The 20,779-nt window shown below is 37.2% G+C and overlaps 1 protein-coding gene across 8 annotated transcripts in view; it reads right to left on the reverse strand.

Annotated features, from left to right (window-relative positions):
- LOC150109749 (histone reader KMT2E-like) overlaps positions 1-20,779 on the reverse strand; it is a 902,496-nt gene that overhangs the window by 391,626 nt on the left and 490,091 nt on the right. For all 8 annotated transcript variants that reach the window (XM_090407149.1, XM_090406915.1, XM_090406833.1 and 5 more), the window contains one exon: positions 5,493-5,637. In XM_090407149.1, coding sequence (XP_090263275.1) covers positions 5,493-5,637 — 145 coding nt within the window. The remainder of the gene's footprint in view (positions 1-5,492; positions 5,638-20,779) is intronic.

The raw sequence follows: 20,779 nt of genomic DNA on the forward strand, positions 1-20,779 counted from the left end.
TTGACTAATCTTTCTTAAAATGGATTAAAACCAAGTTTATAAAATTGCTTGGTATCTTTAACGTATAGTATACCCAAGGTAAAAAAAAAAAAAATTCTACATCTTTCTCTCATCCTGAGATTTTTATTTAATAAGGTCAAAGCACCTTGTGGCAACTTGTATAGGTAAAGTTTATAAGTTCTGGATTACTTCAACCTTGACATCTCAGGGTCTGGCTCCCACTGACGAGACCTCAATAAAGGTCAAAACCGGTCTGGGTAGTGGTCCTTCCCTTAATGCATAGCATCATACATGTCCACAAGGAGATGTGCTTTGCATTATGAGAGATACTAAGGAAAGTGATCAGAGCTTACTCCACCTTTACCACGAGTTGCCTCAGACCATGAAAATACTTCAGGCTCAAACTTGACTTACCCACTTGTTTGCTTACTTGAGAAAAAGGATTAAAACCAAGTTTATAAAGTTGCTTCGTATCATTAATATACATATATATATTTCAATGAGTTAGGAAATTAGTGACTTTTTTTTTTTTTTTAGTTATCTTAAATTAGCTACTCATGTGGGACTTTTTTGGAATTGTCCATTATTGTTTAATTGCCATTTTGTAATCTTGTATTGATTATACCAATGATTAGGCAAAAATTCTACATTAATAAAGTTTTTTACATGAGTTTTCCTCCATTTTTATAATTCTTTTCAAATGCTATTATTACTCCAAGGAGTCCAGAGACTCATCGAGGGAGGGCACCCACTCCACAACTCTCCGTCTCCACCACTCAATCTACCAACTACAACAAACCACAATTATCTACTGCCCAACACTACCACCACTAGTATTTTCGTAGACAATCACAAACATCCGTGCCCACAGCGGGATACGAACCTGCAGCCTTTTGGCTGGAGAGCAGATACGCTAATCACTTGGACAACCAGGCCAGCAATTGAGGTACTTCAGAAAAAAATATCCAGAACTTTAACGAAGTGTAATTTGTGTATTGCTTTCAAACCTCATATGAAGCTGGTTGCCTTTATCCACTCTTTCAAGGATCCCCCTCCTACAATTCCAGAGGTTTATGAGGATTCTTGTTTTTGCAAGTTATCATTATGATCAAATTGGGAGAGATCTGCTTTGAGATACAAAAGAAATACATCTGCTATTATAACTATAGTTAATCACATATAGCTGACTATGCCTTGGATAACTTCCACAGAATGAAATAGGAAAAAAATTACTTCTTTCATCATAACAACAAAAACTTGAAAGATTTTTTTTTAGAATCTTCTTTTCTTCTTCTCATCCATTTGGTGATGGGTTGAGTCCACTTTGTACAATCTGTCTCCAAATGGTTCTATTTCTAGTCTTCTCGAACATAGTAATGAAGTTGGGGAATTCACTTCTTTCTTTTAAGGGTCTGAGCCAACTTTTCCTAGGTCTTCCTGGTGGACACTCTTTTCCTGTTCTTCCATTTCATATGATGTATGGAAGTAGGTGAGGAGGCATTCTCTGGACATGGCCTAACCATCGAAGCTGGTTTCTTCTCAGTGAGTTGCATGACTCACTTCCATCAGTTGCTGTAGTGATGATCATGGCTTTGAAAAGTTTGATTTTAAGATGTTTCAACAGTTTGTTATTGTTCCATATTTTGCTTAATTTATTCATGTTCAACCATCCAATGTTAATTATGTGTTTTACTTTCAGTACTGTTTAAATTGTGTGTAATGGTACTTCCTAAGTAGACAAAGGATTTTATTTGTTCTACAGTTTGGTTTTCCAGAGTTATTGAGATGTTTTCAGTCCTTCTCTTCCTATTTTCATTATTTTGGTCTTACTGCTATTGATCCTCATTCCAAAGATTTTAATGCTTAATTTAAAGGATGGACTGTTTTTTCTAATTGAAGCTTGGATACTGCCAGGATTACTATATCATCTGCATATTTGATGTGGTTGATGTTTCTTCCATTTATATTTATCCCTGGTTTGTTGGAGATTTCTTTGCAAATTTCTTCTAGGTATATGTTAAATAAGTGTGGTGAAAGTGGGCAGCCTTGCATGACTCCTTTTTCTATCTTAAATTCTTCTGTTTTTATATTATTAAATTTGATGAGTGCTTTTGTCTCTTTGTAAAAGTTTGAAGCGAAGGTCACCAATTTGGAGTCTATTGATTTAGCATTTAGGATTGTTGATCAGTTTGTCTCATGTAAGGAATCAAAGTCTTGTTTAAAGTCGATGAAGTTGAAGAACAATGGTAGACTGTCTTCTCAGCACATTTCTTCTATAGTATTAAGTGTGAAGATTTGATCAATTGTATATCTTGTGGGTCTGAACCCAGCTTATTCCTCCTTGACTATTTCTTCCATTAATTTATGCATGCAGTTTTGTATAATTCAAACAAATATCTTATAGCTATGATTTAAAAGGGTGATAGGGAGATAACATTTTTGTTTGTCACTTTTTTTATGGGTGAATATTATGATCCCAGTTTTCCAATCCTTAGGTATTTCTCCTGAGAATAAAATTTGGTTAAAAAGTTTCAATAAATATTTTGGTTCCCTGGCCTCCATGTTTCCAGAGTTCAGTAGGAATTTGGTCAATTCCAGGAGGTTTGGATGTGTTCATTTGGTTTATTGCTTTAAGTGGTTTATCTTTTAGGATAGTGGGTGCTCTTTCTTTATTCGTTGCTGTTTGATGAATCCCATGTTTGGTTTCTGTCGAATAGTGTTTGGTAGTATTCTTTCCATATTTTTTTGTATATCTTGAATTACATTTTTTCTATATTATTAGACTCTTTCATTTTTAAGGTGATGTTATTATATTCTTTGTTTAGATCTTTTATTATTTTTAAGCAGTTTTAGTGTCATGCTTTTTATTTGCTTCCTCACACTGTTTTATTTTTTTCTTCTAACCATTAGCATAACCATAAGCCAGCCTGGTTGGCCGAGTGGTTAGTATATTCGCTCTCCAGCCAAAAGGCTGCGGGTTCGAATCCCGCTGTGGCACGGATGTTTGTGATTGTCTGTGGAAACACTGGTGGTGGTCGGCGGTAGATGGCATTGGTGTAGTTACGGTCAGTGGAAGTTAGTGGATTTGAGTGGTGGAGATGGAGAGTTGTGGAGTGGGTACCCTCCCTCGATGAGTCTTTGGACTCCCTGGAGGTGTCACATAATAATAATAATAATAATAATAATAATAATAATAATAATGATTCCTTTGCCGCTTTGCACATTCTATTGATTTTATTTTTTAGCCTTTTACAGTGTTGTCTGCTTTCTTCAGAATTATTCTGATTTAATGTGTTTTTAGCCCCTCTTTTTTACTTCTAGGAGTTTTAAGATTTCAGGGGTGATACAATTGTTATTTGGTTTGATGGCTGTGTCTAGAATCGCGATAGCTGTGCTTTTGACTATTGTTCTTCCCTGATTCCATGCAGTTTCTACGTTAGCAAAGGGTATGTTTTGTATTTCTGTTTCTATGGTGTTCTCATATAATTTATTTATATGTTCTTCATTTATTTTGCTTCTGTTTATTAGGTTACAGTTGCTCTTTGGAATATTATCTTTGAATTTTAATTTAATCTTTGCTGAGAGGGCATCATGTTAGGCTTTTACTAGGGCTTTGACATTATGAACTAATGCTTTCCATTTATTCATTAAAATGTAATCAATACAATTTTTGCTGACTCCATCTAGTGATGTCCAAGTATATTTATGGGAAGGCCTATGGTAGAATTGGGTGTCGGAAATAAACAGATTATTTTGTTTGCAGAATCCAAGTAATTTTTCTTCTCTGTTATTTCTCTCATCTATTCCGAATTTGCCCATATCACCTTTCATATCTGGGGTATTTCCTTTTGGAGTTAAAATCTCCTATGACTATTAACATACATTTTTTATTAGTTTTGTTTATGAGGTCTTGTAGTTTGTAATAGAAGATGTTTTAGAATCAACAAGTAAAAAAATACCTAATCTAAATAACTATGGTTGTGTTAAATTAACCAAATTTGGGTAACTAATCCCATCTTCAACAGTACTCAAAGATACTCATAGATGGAACTACTCATGGCAGTTTGGGTCTGAACTTATTTTTATGTATTTCTTCGTGACATATTCTTTCTATTAAACCTAACTATGAGCATAAACCAGCACCTAACACTAACAGAATTTTGCATGCCCATCTAAACTATACCAAAGACTAAAATAGATAACAATTTAGCATGCGGCAAATGCCGTGTGCTAAATTGTAATCAGACATCGTATTAATAGGATATTATGATATTTATGATCTGCTAAACATCAGCTATTGCCTTTTATTTCCTTATAGGGAGTAAGTAGGCAAGGCCATTTTAGTTCTATCTAGCTTTTGAAGACTGAAAGGGGAGGGGGGGGGGCACTTTAATCTCTACCAGTAGCCAATAAGAGATAGCTGGTCAAAGACAACTGCTGATGTTAATAGTCATTTAGTGAAAAAATGGGAGACAAGTGTTGGCACTTCATGGTTTCAAATGCTAACACATTACATTATAGTCTGAAATAGTGAGGGGTCTAGGGTTGATATTTTTCAGTTTATGGGACAAAAAGAACCCACGTTCCTGGGAGTAAAAAAAACCATTTGCACATGCAAGAGATCAACTAACTCAGAAACTGGGTTAAGAAAGGCTCAGAAAAAGTATCTGCTCATTGTCTGGAATTTAATTTAGGTCTTTCTTCAGGCAGCCTAGAGCTATGAATGCAATTACCACCTCCACTGAGCTACACAGGCTCTTAGGATATTATTATTATTATTATTATTATTATTATTTAGGCCTCCAAGGAGTCAAAAGACTCATCGTGGGAGGTCCTTCCTAGGAAACACAAAGTCTATCATACCACTCCTTAAACTCATTGACCGTTCTCACTCTCACCACTCTATCAGGCAATGCATTCTTCCATGGTTCAACAACCCACCCTCCGTGCAAAGAAACCACTTCTCATCCTTTTGCTCACAGTTTCCTTTTGTAACTTCCAGGGATGGCCCCTTGTCATCACTCCTTCCCGCTGAAGGAGTGATGCTCAACTAAGCAAAAGAACTCCCCAGTGTCAACCCTGTAACCACCTCTCAACAGTTTAAAAGTCTCAATCATATCACCTTTCCTTCTTCTTCTATCCAATTGTTATAATTGCAATAAATGCACTAATATATTTGCAATGAAATCATTTATCCATAAGTGATAATAATTGTAGAATTCTACAAAAAAAGTTCATCAAAATGAATACAGAAATAGGAGTAAAATATATATTTCACATTTGCAGCTCTGAATTGTACAGGTGGTATTATTCGGCAAATGCCATACATCATAAATATTTGAATGCTCAATGAAACTTATATTTAATTAAAAATGAATAGAATGTTATCATTATTTGCAATTTATTTTCCAGAAAATATATATGCATATATTTGTTCTACTCATATAGAAAACTAAAACTGTACAAGTAAGAAGAAATTAAATGAATCCTACCTGCTGATAGCTGGAATTTTTTAGCAAGGTTCCTTTTAAAGATCTCATGGGAGACTGAAAAAAATTCGCACCTGCTACAGATGACTGGCTACTATCATCATCTATACTAACAGATGATTTTTTGCTTTGTTTCCTCTTATCCAAGCTACATGAAAGATAGGCATATAGAAAAGAATACTGATAAATTGTAATAAAAAGTAGTAGAATTATATATAATACTACAAGATGTCCCTTTTTTCATGGTTTAATTCACAACACAAGACATTAATAAGTAAATATGCAATATATATTTAAATTAATGAAAGTGTGAAATTAATGAAATAAATTAAAATAATATGGGATTAAATATCCCCTTAATTTAAATAATATATATTTATTTTGTTAGTTACTGATATTTTGTTGATCAGCATCTTCAGAGTGCCAACAGTTTGTTACAGAATGCAAACAACAATAATTAGTTAATAGTGATAACAGTTTAAAACTGTAATAGATGACATAAAGCACTAAAGTCTTAATGGGTATCATTTATTATGGTGATCATTATGGAAGAGGGAAGAGATTAACAAGTATTAATTTGGTCTGACTGCTTCCCAGATTTTTAACAGTGGTCAATTTACCAAAAATCTGGTATTATAAAATCAAATTAATAATTTTAACTCCCTCCCCTCTCTCTCTCTTAATCCAACAATAGACAGTGCCCATTCAGACTTTAGTTCTTTGTGCTGTTTGTTATAATTTTAAACTTTTTCCACCATTAACTAATTGTTGCTGTTTGCATACTGTGACAAACCATTTGTGTTCTGAAAAAGAAGAGCAGAAAACCATTGAAATATTAGTAACTAATTAAATCAATATATTATTCATTTTCTTATTAGTGTCTTGTGTTGTCTGTTATCATTTTAAACTTCTTCCACTATTAACTAATTGTTGCTGTTTGCATACTGTGACAAACCATTTGTGTTCTGAAAAAGAAGAGCAGAAAACCATTGAAATATTAGTAACTAATTAAATCAATATATTATTCATTTTCTTATTAGTGTCTTGTGTTGTAAATTAAACCATGTTCAAAATGCAACATGAACTGCAACACATAGGCCTATGTACCGATGTGACCTATTTTTAGGTATGGCAAGGATTCAAGATAAGATAAAAGATAAAACATAAGATAAAACTTGTAGAAGAGTAAGTAGGAATAATTAGCCTATTTATTTTCCTAGTTAGAAATCTTTATTATTATTATTATTCAGGCCTCAATGGAGTCAAGAGACTCATCGTGGGAGGCTCTTTTTAGGTAAACACAAAGTTTATCACATCACTCCTTGAACTCATTGACCGTTCTTGTTCTCACCACTCTCTCTCAGTAATGCATTCCACGGTTCAACCACTCTAGACGAGGAGAAACTACTCCTCACCCTCTTGCTCACAGCTTCCTTTCGTAACTTCCATCGATGGTCCCTTGATGATCCTTCCTGATGTTCCATTAGGAAGGATCCACTAAGCGAAAGAACTCCGCATTTCACCCTGTAACTGCCTCTCAATGGTTTAAAAGTCTCGATCATATGATCTATTCACCAAACTCTGCAGTAGACATTTCCTCAGCTGATCCTCATAACTGATATTGTACAGTCCTGAAACCATCTTTGTTATCTGCCTCTGTACCCTTTCCACAGTTAATTTATCCCCATCAAATCCTGAGGACAACATTTCAGAGCAATAGTCCAAGTGTGGTCTGATCAGGGTCTTATACAAAGGAAAGATAACTGTTTTATCTCAGTAGGTCAGCATCCTTCTCAGTATTGCAGCAATTCTCTGGGTTACCTTCACCACCTTTGCAATATGCTCCCTGAATTTCAGTTTTCTATCAATCATCCCCCCCCCTACTTCCTCTAGTAGATCTCATCAAATCGAGTATGCAGACTCACATTAATGGATCCCAAACTTCAAGACTTTACATCTTGCTACATTAAACAGACACCCCCATTCATTTGCACATCAGTTTAATTTATTCAAATCCTCTTGTACGGCTGCCACATCTGCACTATTACTGATAACCCTTCCCAGCTTTGCATCGTACGCAAACAACTCAATACCCCCTTGCAATCCACTGACAATGTCATTAATACAAAGGTTGAACAATACAGGTCCCAGTACTGAGCCCTGTGGAACCCCACTTGTAACCTTCTGCTTCCTTGATATTGCCCCATCGTACACAACTATCTGATACCTATCAGACAGCCAATCCTGAATCCAGTTTACTCACCGAACATTTAAATCCATGGGCTGCAACTTACATATCAGCTTATCATTTGGCATCCTGTCAAATGCCTTTGCAAAATCCAAAAAAAATGGCAGTGTATGCCTCTCCCTCATCAACTGCTCTTGTCACTTTATTATAAAAGGTGATCACATATTGAGGTTTGGGAAACATCGATGGGCCTCTGCATACTCTATGGGAGGAGTTATACTGGAGGAAGTAGGGGAGACAAGAGATCTGGGGTTGATGATTGATAGTAACCTGAAATTTAAGGGACATATTGCAAAGGTGGTGAAGGTAACACAGAGGATTGCTGCAATAATGAGAAGGACACTGACTTGCAGAGATAAAAGGGTTATAATTCCGTTGTATAAGACTCTGATCAGACCACATTTAGACTATTGTTCTCAGATTTGGTCCCCAGGATTTGAAGGGGGTAAATTAACTGTGGAAAGGGTACATAGGAGGATAACAAAGATGGTTACAATGTTAGTTATGAGGATCGGCTGAGGGAATGTGGACTGCAGAGTTTGGTGGATAGAAGAAAGAGAGGTGATATGATTGAGACTTTTAAACTGTTCAGAGGTAGTTACAGTGTTGACACTGGAGAGTTCTTTGGCTTGGTTGAACAGTGATGACAATAGGCCATCCCTGGAAGTTACGAAAGGAAACTGTGAGCAAGAGGGTGCGGAGTGGTTTCTTTGCATGGAGGGTGGTTGAACCATGGAATGCATTGCCTGATGGAGTGGTGAGAACGAGAACGGTCAATGAGTTCAAGGAGTGGTATGATACTTTGTGTTTCTTAGGGGGGGGGGGGCTCCCGTCGAGTCTTGATAGACTTTGTGTTTCTTAGGAAGGACCTCCCACGACAAGTCTTTTGACTCCATGGAGGCCTGGATAATAATAATAATATTACTAAAGCAAGAGCACCCCTTAACAAATCCATGTTGATTCTCACAGATAATATTACCTTCATCTGCCCAATGCTGTATACAGTCCCACACTAATTTCTCCAAGACCTTAACAACTACTGATGACACACAAACTGGCCTATAATTAGAAACTTCCAGTCTGCTATTGCCCTTATGCAAAGGCACTATCTTACCTTCCTTCCCTTTTTTGGGTACCTTTCCTGCAGCCAGAAATTTATTGAAGAGCCAGGTCAGCGGAGCTGTCAGTTCTTTAGCACATTCTCTCGAAACTTGTGAGAAAGCTGTTTCTGCTTGGTTACCAAGTAAATTATAATAGATAAGAAATTATATTCTTGTTTTTATCCTTATTATAAGGGATAAAAACAAGAATAAGGAAACAAAATCTGCATGTGAAGTATCTTCATAACTAAGCTACTTATATATCATACAGGTTTCTGACTTCACAACTGCCTCAGTACCCATCATACAAGAACATGACGAGATCTCAATAAAAATGGAAACCAATCTGAGTAATGATCTTGCCCATAATTGATTAATAATAATAACAATTATTATTGTTATTACATGATCCCTCCAGGGAGTCCAAAGACTCATTGAGGGAGGCTACCTACTTTACAGTTCTGTTTCCACTACTCAATCCATCAACTACAATGAACCGCAACTACCATCATCTACACCAACAGCATCTACTGCCCACCACTAGTATTTTCACAGACAATCACAAATAACCATGTCCACAGCAGGATTTGAACCCCCAGCCTTTTGGCTGGAGAGCAGATATGCTGACCACTCGGCCAACCAGGCTGGCATTATAGTACATTGAAGCAACTGATGTAAAGTCGACAGCCTTTCTATACAAGAAATCTAGTTATGAATATACTTCACATAATTATTATTAATCATTATTATTATTATTATCCTAAGACCCCCATGGAATCCAAGACTCATGTAGGAGGTCCTTTTGTAACACACACACACACACACACACACACACACACACACACACACACACACACACACACACACACACACACACCTCATCATATCTTGAGTTAAACACATTCAAATTCTCTGCAGACACCACACTATCAGGAAAGGCATTACAATCATTCACAATTCTCCATGCAAAAAACCTGCTTCTCACTCCCTTGCTCACACCCTCCTTATACAGCTTCCAGGTGTGACCTCTTGTCCTCCCCTTATCTCCCACCATTTCATTAAAAACTTCTCCAACACTGATCCTATAACAACCCCTTACCAACTAGTATGTCTCTATCATATCACCCTTCTTCCTCTTGTCAACTCGACTCTGTACATTGCATCTTCTCAACCTTTTCTCATATTCAACATTCCATAGATCAGAAACTACCTTAGTAAGTCGCCTCTGAACCGTTTACAACAAACATCTCTTCATCCTTTTTGAAAACCAGGTGATCAAATCTGTGCAAAGTAGTCCGTATATGGTCAAATCAAGGCTTTATACAATGGAACAAGAATCTCCTTACTTCTACAAGTCAGAGTCCTCGGCATCATTTCCAGAATTTGCTGAGTTGTCCTTACAATTTTGGCAATGTGCCATCTAAATTTTAGATCCTTATTTGCCATCACCACAAAATCTTTTATTTCCTCCATCTCCAACAATATATCCCATCTTTGTTTCCCAAATTTTAAAACCTTACATTTCACAACATTGAACAAATCCCAATAGTTTGCATCATGCAAACAATTGAATATCTGCATCTAAATCTTCCCCAACATCAATAAAATACAGGTCAAACAGCAATGGCCGTAAAACAGACCCCTGAGACACACTACTAGTGACTTTCATCTTCGGGGATATTGCTCCCCCATACACAACTTGATGAAACCTATCAGATATCCAGTCTATAATCCAATGCACTAGTCTAATATCTAACCCCATCTGCCTCTAGTTTAAGTATCAACTTATCATGTGGTAATCTATCAAAAGCCTTTGTAAAATCTAAGTATACTACTGTATATTCATCTCCTTTGTCCAATTGAAGCCATCACCTTATTGTAATAAGTAAGAAGATTACTAAAACATGACCTTCCTTTACCAAATCCATGCCAAAGCTGCCCATCAAAGATAATACAACTGTTGTCAACCCAAATCTGGATCCTGTTTCTCACAGGCCTCTCCAACACTATAACAACTGACACAGACAGGCATATAATTTGATGCTAGTGTTCTCTCACCTCCATTATGACAATCTTGCCTTCCTTCCACTAGTGAAACATGATCCACTGTAAGAATCATACTAAGCAAATATGTCAAGATGGATGCCAACTCCCTGGCACATTCCTACAAAATACGTTGTGATATATCATCAAATCCCACAGCATTATTAACATCGAGTTTGCTTAATTCCCTATATAGCTCTTGCTCACTTACAGTCAGTCTCTCCTCATTATGAACTGCTCTCCAACTTTCAATGATGTCACATTCACAAGACCTTTAAAAAATACTCATTAAATATCTCAACTATGTCTTCTGCATCAACTGTTCTTATACCATATTCTCCAATCAATGCCATTCTTTTTTTTTCTGGCTACATATTGAAAGAACTTCCAGGTATTTTTTTTTTTTTTTTTTTTTTTGGCTTCGTTAGCTAACTGCTGCTCATACTTCACTTTTGCTACCCTTACCAACTAAGTCGCCCACCTTGCCTGTTCTTTGTATTTCACATGGAATTGATTATTACCACTCCTCTTATGTTGCGTTCATAATGCCTTTATCTTCTGTATTGCATGCTTATAATTTCTTCATTCATCTATTTCACACCTCCTTATTTAACCTTCTGACACTTGGAATACATTTAGACATTGCTTCTACTAGACAGTTCTTGAATATCACCCAAGTAGCATTGACCTCCTTTACAGTCAACTGCTCTTTCCATGCTACACCTGCAAGCTGTCTCCTGAGCTTCTCATAATCACCAGCCTTGTAGTTCCACTTATACCCTTTCCTCACAGTGCTGGCAACCACTCACATAGTCATTTTATGATCACTCTCACCAACTGGACAGTGATTCGATACCTCATTTATAATAACATCCTCTGATGAGATGATCAAATCCAAGACCCTCAATCCTTGTGAACCCTCTCTACATACTGTCTGAGGTAGTTGTCCCTCAAAATCTTAAGAACCTAATTTTCTTTACTTCCAGTTGCTATCTCATCATCCTGGTCTATACTGCCATAATTAAAATTGTCCATAATGATCACCCTTTTCTTATTTGCTTGGCTGATTTGATTATACATTTCATGGTCACTACCATCCACATTACCAGGTCAATAACAACATCCTACTTAGTATTTCATTTTATTCACCTCTATCTCTCATCATACTGCCTCAAAACCACTACCATTATTTCCCTCTTGCATGGACACTGTTTCTCTACCATCAATAGCACTCTCCCCTCTCTTTTTATCCTTTCTATCATGAAACACATCATAACCTTCCATCTCTATTCCTGTCAGGATATCATGCTCATCCATCCATGTCTCCCTTAGTCCAACAATTTCTAGGTGAACAGACTCAATCAATGCCACCAATTCATTTACCTTGTTTCTCACACTTCTAGCATTTATAAACAAACATAACAGCTCATTCCTGTATCTATAACAAGTTTCATTGATACTGCTTATTAGATGTGACTTCTCTATACTTAATTTGAGCCATTTCTTCTTCTCCTTATTCATCTTAGAACCTTCTTCAAATTCAACTGTTTTCCCTTGATCCCTGGTCACCCTTTCCACTTTTGTCTATACATGCATTCACATCCTCTTGAGAGCATCAAGCTTTCTCATGTTGTGTTCACCTATCCACCCAGAGCCTCCCAATTTCCCTATTTTTCTTCCATACTTGTTCTCTTATTCTTTATATTCATGCTACCCACTGCTTCATTCATAACCACCACTTCAATCTCTCCTTCCTTACTCTCCCACATTCCTTCTTACTTCATTAGATTCATTCTCTGCACTCATTTCCTCTACCTTTGAGCAGTAGCAGTCTCTTCAAATGACTCACACGAAAACCATTCAAATGCAGCCCACCACTCTTCATCCTTTAAACTCACTCCACACATTAACAACCTGCACTTCTTTCTCCTCACACATTTCCACTAACTTATCATTCACAGTCTTCACTCTCTGCCTCTAATCATTACTGTCATACCTGGGCAATACACTCACTTCCTTTCCTATCACACTATTATTTTTTATCATTCTCAACACAACCTCCTCATCTAATTAGGAGGTCCAGAATGATGATTATCATCATCATTCAGGAACTCCATGGATTATAATCACTGTGGGAGGCCCATCCTAGACAACACAGACTATAATATCACTCCTTGAACTTATTCACTTTTGAGCTCTCACCACCCTATAAAAAAAATACATTTCAGAGATCAACCAGAGTCCATGTATAAAGAATCCCATCTTCACTCTCTTCCTCAAGACTTCCTTTTGCAACTTCAAGGAATAGCCCTTGTCCTGCTTTCCCCTGTTCTACCATATGAAAAAACTTTCCAGTGTCAACTTCGTAACTCCCTCTCAACAGTTTAAATGTCTCAATCATATCATCTCTCCTTCTATCCGCCAATTTTGCAGTCCACAAGCAGAAATCTAAGAATTGCAGTTTCAAATATTTCACCTGATACTGACTTTTTTGTGTAGCAGTATTGAAACACATTCAACTGTTATTAAACTTCTTTTATGTTTTTAATTCTAAATTAAAAACATAAGATTATTAATTAAATTATTAATTTAATTAATAATTTTATTAATAATTTTAATTAATAATTAATTTTAATTAATTATTAATTAAAAACATAAAACTTCTTTTATGTTTTTAATTCGTTTTATGTGCTTATACTGCAAATGTACAATAACAAGATACTATCTATATAAAAACATGAGCTAATATGCCATGTAAAATGTGTATGTAAGATGCTAAAAATGTAATATTTGCATTTGATTTTTGCAATATTCGTTATGTATGTTTTGTATTGAATATAAATACAATAAATATTATAATAATATATGTCTATATTATGATTTTTTTTCGAGGGGGCCGTAAAATATTTTCATTTTTCCAAAGGGAGGCCCTGACATCCAGAAGTTTGGGAAGCACTGCACTAGAATATATGTCTACCTACTAGAATATAAGATAACATATGTAATTCTTGGTCAAAGGATGTAGTGAGGTATACCATGAATTCTTACTGTGTCATATAACAGGTAAATTTCCAATTACATATACATGAACAAGATGAATCACTGTGAAGCAATCTAGCTTTGCATGAACAAACAGGTTTTCTACACAGAAATATAGAGATCAGGAGACAATAAAATGCTAAACAGAAAAGCATTCATCCTTTTGGTGTTCAAGTTTTCAAGGTTGCTGGAAGTTTTTCCACTTGGTTATACTATAAATTAAAAATACCAAAATATTACATACTTGGTTTAATCCTTTATTCAAGTGTAAGCAAATGAATTTGCACCTGAACTATTTTCAGGACTGGGGTAACTCGTATAAAGAAGCTAATGACTTCACATCACTTGTCTTAGTATCCCATAATGCGAAGCACATCTCCTTGCGGACATGTATAATGCTATGCATTATGGGAAGGACCACTACCCAGCTGGTTTCAATCTTTACTGAGATCTCATCAGTGGGAGCCAGATCCAGAGGTGATACAAAAGTTGAAGTAGTGCAGAAGTCACATTTTCATATATGAGTAGCCAAAAGGTATCACACCTTATTATTAAAATACTCTGGATTAGAGAAAGTTGTTGGAAGTTTTTCCACTTATTTATACTATAAATTAAAGATACAAGAAATTATATACTTGGTTTAATCCTTTATCCAAGTGTAAGAAAACAAGTTTGTGCCTAAATTATTTTCAGGACTGGGACAACACTTATAAAGAAGCTAATGACTTCACATCACTTGCCTTAGTATCCCATAATGCGAAGCACATCTCCTTGCGGACATGTATAATGCTATGCATTATGGGAAGGACCACTACCCAGCCAGTTTCAATCTTTACTGAGATCTCATCAGTGGGAGCCAGATCCAGAGGTGATACAAAAGTTGAAGTAGTGCAGAAGTCACATTTTCATATATGAGTAGCCAAAAGGTATCACACCTTATTATTAAAATACTCTGGATTAGAGAAAGTTGTTGGAAGTTTTTCCACTTATTTATACTATAAATTAAAGATACAAGAAATTATATACTTGGTTTAATCCTTTATCCAAGTGTAAGAAAACAAGTTTGTGCATAAATTATTTTCAGGACTGGGACAACACTTATAGAGAAGCTAAAGACTTCACATCACTTGCCTTAGTATCCCACAATGCAAAGCACATCTCCTTTCAGACATGGATAATGCTATGCATTAAGAAGGGCCATTACCCAGACCAGTTTCCACCTTTATTGAGGTCTCATGAGTGGGAGCCAGACCCAGAAGTGATACTAAGGTTGAAGTAGTACAGAAGAAATATTTTTCCTTAGTATCACCTCTGGGTCTGGCTCCCACTGATGAGACCTCAATAAAGATCGAAACCGATCTGGGTAATGGCTCTTCCCATAATGCTTAGCATTCTAAATGTCTGCAAGGAGATGTGCTTTGCATTATGGGATCCTAAGGCAAGTGATGTGAAGTCATTAGCTTCTTTATACTAGTTGCCCCAGTCCTGAAAATAGTTCAGGTGAAAACTTATTTGCTTACACTTGGATAAAGGATTAAACCAAGTGCAGTTACACCCCGAGTTACGTAAGTAATGCGTTCCATAAACCTTTATGTAACTTGAATTTTACGTAAGTCGAATTTGTAAATTACATACGTACATACATACAATAAAATGTTCAAGTCTTAAATTAATTTTTTTGCCATTAATAAGATATTTTCCATTTTTAATATTTTTCATTTTTGGGATGATCAAAAAAAAATTATCAATTGTATTTGAATAATATACATACTGTAAATATGAAAGTATGAAAAATACATAATATAAAAGAATATAAAAACAAACTGAAATATTCACTTTTCAAATAAAAGCATGTCTTGTGATGGCTAAGGTGGCTGTTTTAAGGAATGCTGTTCTGCATGAAGTTTTAACCCTTTCGATATTGAACACTGAGGATGGTCAGGACATTCTGAGTTGTCATCTTGACTTTGTTGTGAATGGCATCTCACAAACATGTCTAGAGAAGATTGTGTGGTCACATGCTTCTTGTCCTCATAACTAGACATATCGGAATAGATATGGCAGCTAACATTTTCGAACCACTCAGTGTTCAGATCCATCGATTCTAATTTTGCTAATGCCATGTCTATCAATTTAAAAACCTCGGCTAGTCCCTTCATTGTAAATTTCTTTATGTCTGGCAGTTCAATCGGCTTAGTATTTTCTTCTGAATTTCAGAATGCCTCCAACTGAAAAAGGTCATCATTAGTTAGTGCTTCATCGTGACTCAAAAGAAGCTTGTTAGTGTCACCATTGTCCACTTCTAGCTCTAAATGCAGTGCAAGTTGCACATACGTCTCCATCATCTGCTGTAATTCTTGTGTCAACTCAGCACCAGTATCAGTCATTGTTTGCTCTCCTTCCATGAAACGCTTAAAATTATGGACCATTTCTGGGCAGTTCCGACAGAAATCACATAGGGTAATGCCCTTACCATAATCAATAGTCTTGATTGCTTGGGAAAGGATGAAAGTCGTCCAACTCTTCTGGATGACTAGGGACATTGTCCAGGAGTAGAATCACTTTAAACGGGATTCCTTTCACGGCACAATATTTCTTCACCTAGTGAATGAAGTGGTTATTGAACCAGTCTCCAAACAGCGCATGTTTAACCCAAGCCTTGGTGTTGGATATCAGATTATGGGCAGCATACTCGCGTCAATGTTCTCAAAGGCATGCGTCTCAGGGAATGATACACTGTAAGCAGTTTAAGTTTTAAGTAATCTAAAATGTTGCTGATCCGATCTTTTGCAACCTTGAATCCAGGCATAGATTTTTCCTCTTTTGCAATAAATGCCCGTGATGACATCCTCTTCCAAAACAGAGATTGACATTAAATATATGCTCAGACAAATATTCCCCCTCCTCAATTATTTCTGCCAGAAGTTTGGGAAATCAACTTGCTGTGTCTGTATCTGCACTTGCTGCCTCACCAGTGATTTTCATGATGTGTAGATTTGTACATTTCTTGAATGGTTCGAACCATCCAGCAATAGCTTTAAGTGTATGTGATGCCGAGTTGCTCTTTTAAATCCTTATATAAGGACATAGCCTTCTGCTGTATAATCAGTAAACATAATGGTATCTGCTTCTGTGTCAGATCATCGATCCAGTGAGACAACAATTTCTCCAGCTCTGATATCGGGCCCAGCCTCTTCTTGGTAACAATTGTGTCCTTCAATGCTACTGCACCTTTCGTGCTTTCAGCAATGCAAACTTTATCCTTCAGTATTGTATTGACTGTCAAAATAGGTCGATTTATTTCCCAAGCTATTGTTGATAGAATTTTCCCACCTTCATACATACGAATTATTTTCAACTTTTCTTCTAAAGTAATTGCAGACCTTTGTTTTTTAGATGTATTACTGGCACATTCGGTTTTGCGTTTGCATTCCATTTTAAGGGCAAAAAACAACAAAACTAGCAGTGATAACAAGTGACTCAGCTAACCGAGCGAGACATCTACTACTGTACTGCAATAAGGCTGTCAAAAATGCACCTGTGCAAAGCCGCAAACGTGTTCATATGCGCTAGTAGATTTATTATGTAACTGCAAATTTACATAAGTCACATATTACGTAACTCAGGGTGTAACTGTATATAATTTCTTGGTATCTTTAATTTAAAGTTTCAAGGTTATATATCGATTATTACTCATGATGTTTATTAAGGAAATTAAACAAAATAAATATACTTATATATAATTTATTTAGCCCATATATTTTCAAAGTTAAATTGGCATCATCAGGAAAATAATAACATCTCCTTAGCACAATTGAAAGAATGACAGTACATTGCACCCTTCAATTGAAAAAGGCCTTAAGTTTAATTCTCTTCATGACGGGAGGGTCAGTTAGCTGATTTCATATGGTGGTAGTAAGATTTTTTTCATCCCATATACAGACAAATTGGCCTTCAGAACACATGCAATTTACAGACAATAAATACTAGTGGTGGTAGTGGGCAGCAGATAACATCAGTACAGATGATGATGGTAGTAGCGGTTCAGTGTAGTTGGTGGATGAAGTGGTGCAGAGGAGAGCTGCAGAGTACGTGCCCTATCTCTTGATGATTGTTTGGACTCCATGGAGATGTCACAAAATAATAATAATAATACACTGGTATTACTACATGCAAACAAGCACAGTATCAGTATGTGATGAGAATAAACAGAAGAGCAGGAGAAAAGGAGGCCTGTAGTCCTAAATTACACTATTTACTGAGGGTAAATGAGTGCTCTTCTAAGTTATTGGACTGACTGGCTACAGATAAGAGTTTCCCAGATGAGAGGCAGTTTAATGTAGCCATATCTGTTGAGTAACTGCAAAAATAGAACGTGGCATCTACAACCACCTACTCATCACCAATAATATTCAGCTAGATACAGTCAAAATTTTAAAATCTGTAAATCCTCTGAAGAGAAATTTATCGGATGTAGAACTTGTTGCATTAAAAAAAAGTGCCAAGGTTGATGAAAACCAGAATTTTCATCATCATCATCATCAAATTCTTGACTTATACCCTCAAGGGGGGGGTGTACAGGAATGATAATACTACATGAAAAATGTACATCATTGCTAACTTCCTATCTACAATTTTGCTCCAAATCTATTACCTGTCAAGACTACAATATTAACAGATCTTATATTTCTAAGGTCTCAACAGATTTATTTTTCTCAGTGCTGGATGTTCGTGTGAAGAGAGTGGCAGAACTGTCAGACAGTTCTGCCACAGAAACCAAATGCTACCATCAATGCTGGTGGACCTAAGCAGCTATACTACATGAAATGGGAGGCATTGGAAAATGAGGGTGTGAGGATGAAATTTACAGATAACATCTCCTCCAGGTTCAAAGAGATTCCCAGACATACTGCAGCTGTTGAGGAGTGGGAGCTGTTCAGAACAGCTGTCACTGCCTCTGTGCACTATCATGCTGTGGCAGAAAGCGGCTCGGCATGGTGACGGGCAGTGAGAAAAGGACACCTTGGTGGAACCAAGAGGTCCAAAAAAAGCTGTTCAGATAAAAAGGAGGCCTACCTATCATGGCTTAGGGTCAGGTCACCTGAGATGCGTTTCCGGTACACTGAGGTGATAAAAGCTGCTGCTGAGGCAGTAAAGACAGCAAAGCAGAAGACTTGGGAATCTTTTAGAGAAAGATTAGACTCATCCTATGCAATTGCAAACACGGTATTCTGGCAGACCATCTGCCGCCTTCGAGGGAGGAAATCGTGCACAGCAAGGGCAATTAAGGCCTCTGATGGCGCACTTTTAACAACCGAGAAGGATATCCTCCACAGATGGAGGGAATACTTTGAGAGCCTTTTTACCCTGATGGTCCGGCAGCTGTGGACATCCAAGAGGGGCAGATCAGGGTGATGACCAGTCTCACAGCAGAAGAGTTCCATTTAACAATAAAATCACTAAAATTGGGCAGGGCTGCTGTTGATGATGAAATTCAGCCCAAAATGCTAAAAGCCTTAAATCGAGACAGTATTCTCTGGCTGACTCGATATATGAGTGAGCTTGGATATATGAGTGAGCACCAAAGCAGTGGCAAACAGGCATAATAATACCAATCTTCAAGAAGGGAGACAAGAGAGATTGCAGCAACTATCGGGGCATCTCTCTGCTCAGCCTGCTGGGGAAAGTAAATGCTAGGTGCTTGGAAAGAAGGCAGAGGAGCATAGTTGAGTCAAAGTTCCAAGAAGAGCAATGTCGCTTTCGTCCTGGTAGAAGCACAACTGACAAAATCTTCACTTTAAGGCAAGTCTTTGAGAAATCTTTGGAATATGCCAAGCATGTCTACACATGTTTTGAGGACTTGGAGAAGGCATATGACCAGGTTCCTTGGGATAAACTTTGGCAAGTAGTACAGGAGTATGGAGTGGATGCCCAACTATTAGCTGCCATCAAGTGCCTGTATGAATGCCCAGAGTTTTGTGTCAGAGTAAACAGCACGAAGTCTGAACCTTTCACAGTCTCCGTTGGTCTCCACTAAGGGTGTGTTCTGTCACCCCTCCTTTTTATAATATTTATCGACTTGATTGATAGGCACAGCCGAAGCAGCGAGTGTGTCAGAATTGGAAGATGTAGCATTGGATGTCTGCTTTTTGCCGATGACCTAGTTTTGCTTAGCTCTTCCACAGATGACCTCCAGCAGACCCTGGATAGGTTTGTAGCTGTTTGTGTAGAAGCAGGGATAAAGATCAGTGTGGCCATAAGGGAAACATATGTGGTCTCAAGACAACAATCCCAGTGCACTCTACATGTGAGTGGAGTCCTACTGAGGCAGATGGAGAAGTTTAAATACCTTGGGTCCATATTCACGAATGATGGAAAATGGGACATAGAGCTAGATACTCGAATTGGCTTAGCAAGCTCAATATTGCGGGAGCTTGGCCGTTCAGTAGAATTGAAGCAGGAGTTAAGCCAGAAGGCAAAGCTGGCTGTCTTCAATACAGTTTATGTCCCTATCCTCATGTATGGTCATGAGAGCTTGGAAAAGACCGAAAGAATGTGGACACGAATCCAAGTGGCTGAAATGAGGTTCCTTTGAGGGGTTGCAGGGCTGACAAGACTCGACAGAGTCAGAAGCGCTGCAATTTGGGAAACCCTCAATACTCAACTGCTGCTTCTCCATGGTGAAAGATCACAGTTATGATGATATGGGCACCTGGTCAGAATGCCACAAGAGAGCCCCCCCCCCCCCACCAGCAGGCTCTCTTTGCCAAGCCAGAGGGTGCGAGGCCACATGGAAGGCCAAGGACTTGCTGGATAGATTATATCTAAATCCTTGGGTGGACACATATGGGAGTACCACC

This window comes from Typopeltis vanoorti, chromosome 1 (genome assembly GCF_054136105.1).
Source record: "Typopeltis vanoorti isolate ZY-2024b chromosome 1, IOZ_Tvanoo_1.0, whole genome shotgun sequence".
Lineage (NCBI taxonomy): Eukaryota > Metazoa > Arthropoda > Arachnida > Uropygi > Thelyphonidae > Typopeltis > Typopeltis vanoorti.